Raw genomic sequence first — 1,070 nt, forward strand, 5'->3', positions numbered from 1 at the left:
CGCTGGTAAACTTCTTACTCGGAGTTCTTGAAGAGCTTTTGGGTGGTCATGGAGGAATTTGACAGCCATCATCGTAGTTGTAGAGACCGTTTCATAGCCCGAATAAATAAGAGCAATGATTAAATCTATGATTTGTTCTTCAGTAAGTTTAGATTTCATACTATCATCACTCTTGAGTAGAAGATCAAGCATGTCAATCTGGGAGCACTCAGAAGTCATCCTCTTGGCAATTATCTCCTTTAAAATTTCAACAATCTTCCTTCTTGCCTAAAGATATTGGAGTATTTACGAATCAGTTAAAACACACACACAATCACACAATCACACAATCATGTCTTTAAAGATTGCATGCATTGGAACATGATTACAGAAATAATTACCTGAAAAGCGCGCCGATAATTTGTTCCAGGAAGATTGATGGGCAATGATAGAGTTCCCAGAACAAGCTGAAATACCTCAATTTTGAGGGCTTCAGAAACGAGTCCATTTTCAATGCCAGCAATCTGTTTCAGAGCTGAGTACAGTGCCATCTGTTTACCAGAAAGAATAATGCTTATTAGCAATATAAAAATAAAGATTACATTTATGTTTCAACTCTAAACATTTGTTAATTTTTCAGTAACATAAATATCATTTGCAGTTCCAACTTCCTTTTTCACCAGAGACAAAAGGAAACTTTATGCAACCCTCAAATAGTAATCTGAAAATCTTAAAGGCAAAAGGCTTCACCAACCTCTTTTGTTTTCTCCTGGATATCAATAACTTTATCATTCCAATTACTAAGATGTGACCTCATGAATTCATCAATTATAGGAAGAAGGTGTTCTCTCAGCATGGAAGGATTGATGAGACCAAGCATGGCATTCCTCATAGACTTGTGAAGAGGACCAGTAACAGCAGCAATGTTACATTCCCCTAAAATATCCAGCATAGATTTTGGGTATCCAGGTACAAGTCCTTTGCTTTCATTCATTAGGATGTATCTGTTGATCTCCAGATCCATGCAGACTACAGTCGGACATCCAAGTATATGTGATTTGAACAAGTTTCCATACCTGTGAATTTTTTCA

General features: G+C 36.6%; 1 protein-coding gene across 1 annotated transcript; it reads right to left on the reverse strand.

Moving 5' to 3' along the window:
* Positions 1-6: 6 nt before the first annotated feature.
* Positions 7-1,063, reverse strand: LOC110034826 (cytochrome P450 85A1-like; the record flags this gene model as incomplete). The annotated part of the gene is made up of 3 exons (XM_020739065.1): positions 7-267; positions 381-530; positions 734-1,063. Coding segments are annotated over 3 exons (741 nt in total), but the record flags the coding sequence as incomplete, so codon positions are not given.
* Positions 1,064-1,070: the final 7 nt, after the last annotated feature.

This window comes from Phalaenopsis equestris, unplaced genomic scaffold (assembly GCF_001263595.1).
Source record: "Phalaenopsis equestris unplaced genomic scaffold, ASM126359v1 Scaffold193701, whole genome shotgun sequence".
Classification (NCBI taxonomy): Eukaryota; Viridiplantae; Streptophyta; class Magnoliopsida; order Asparagales; family Orchidaceae; genus Phalaenopsis; species Phalaenopsis equestris.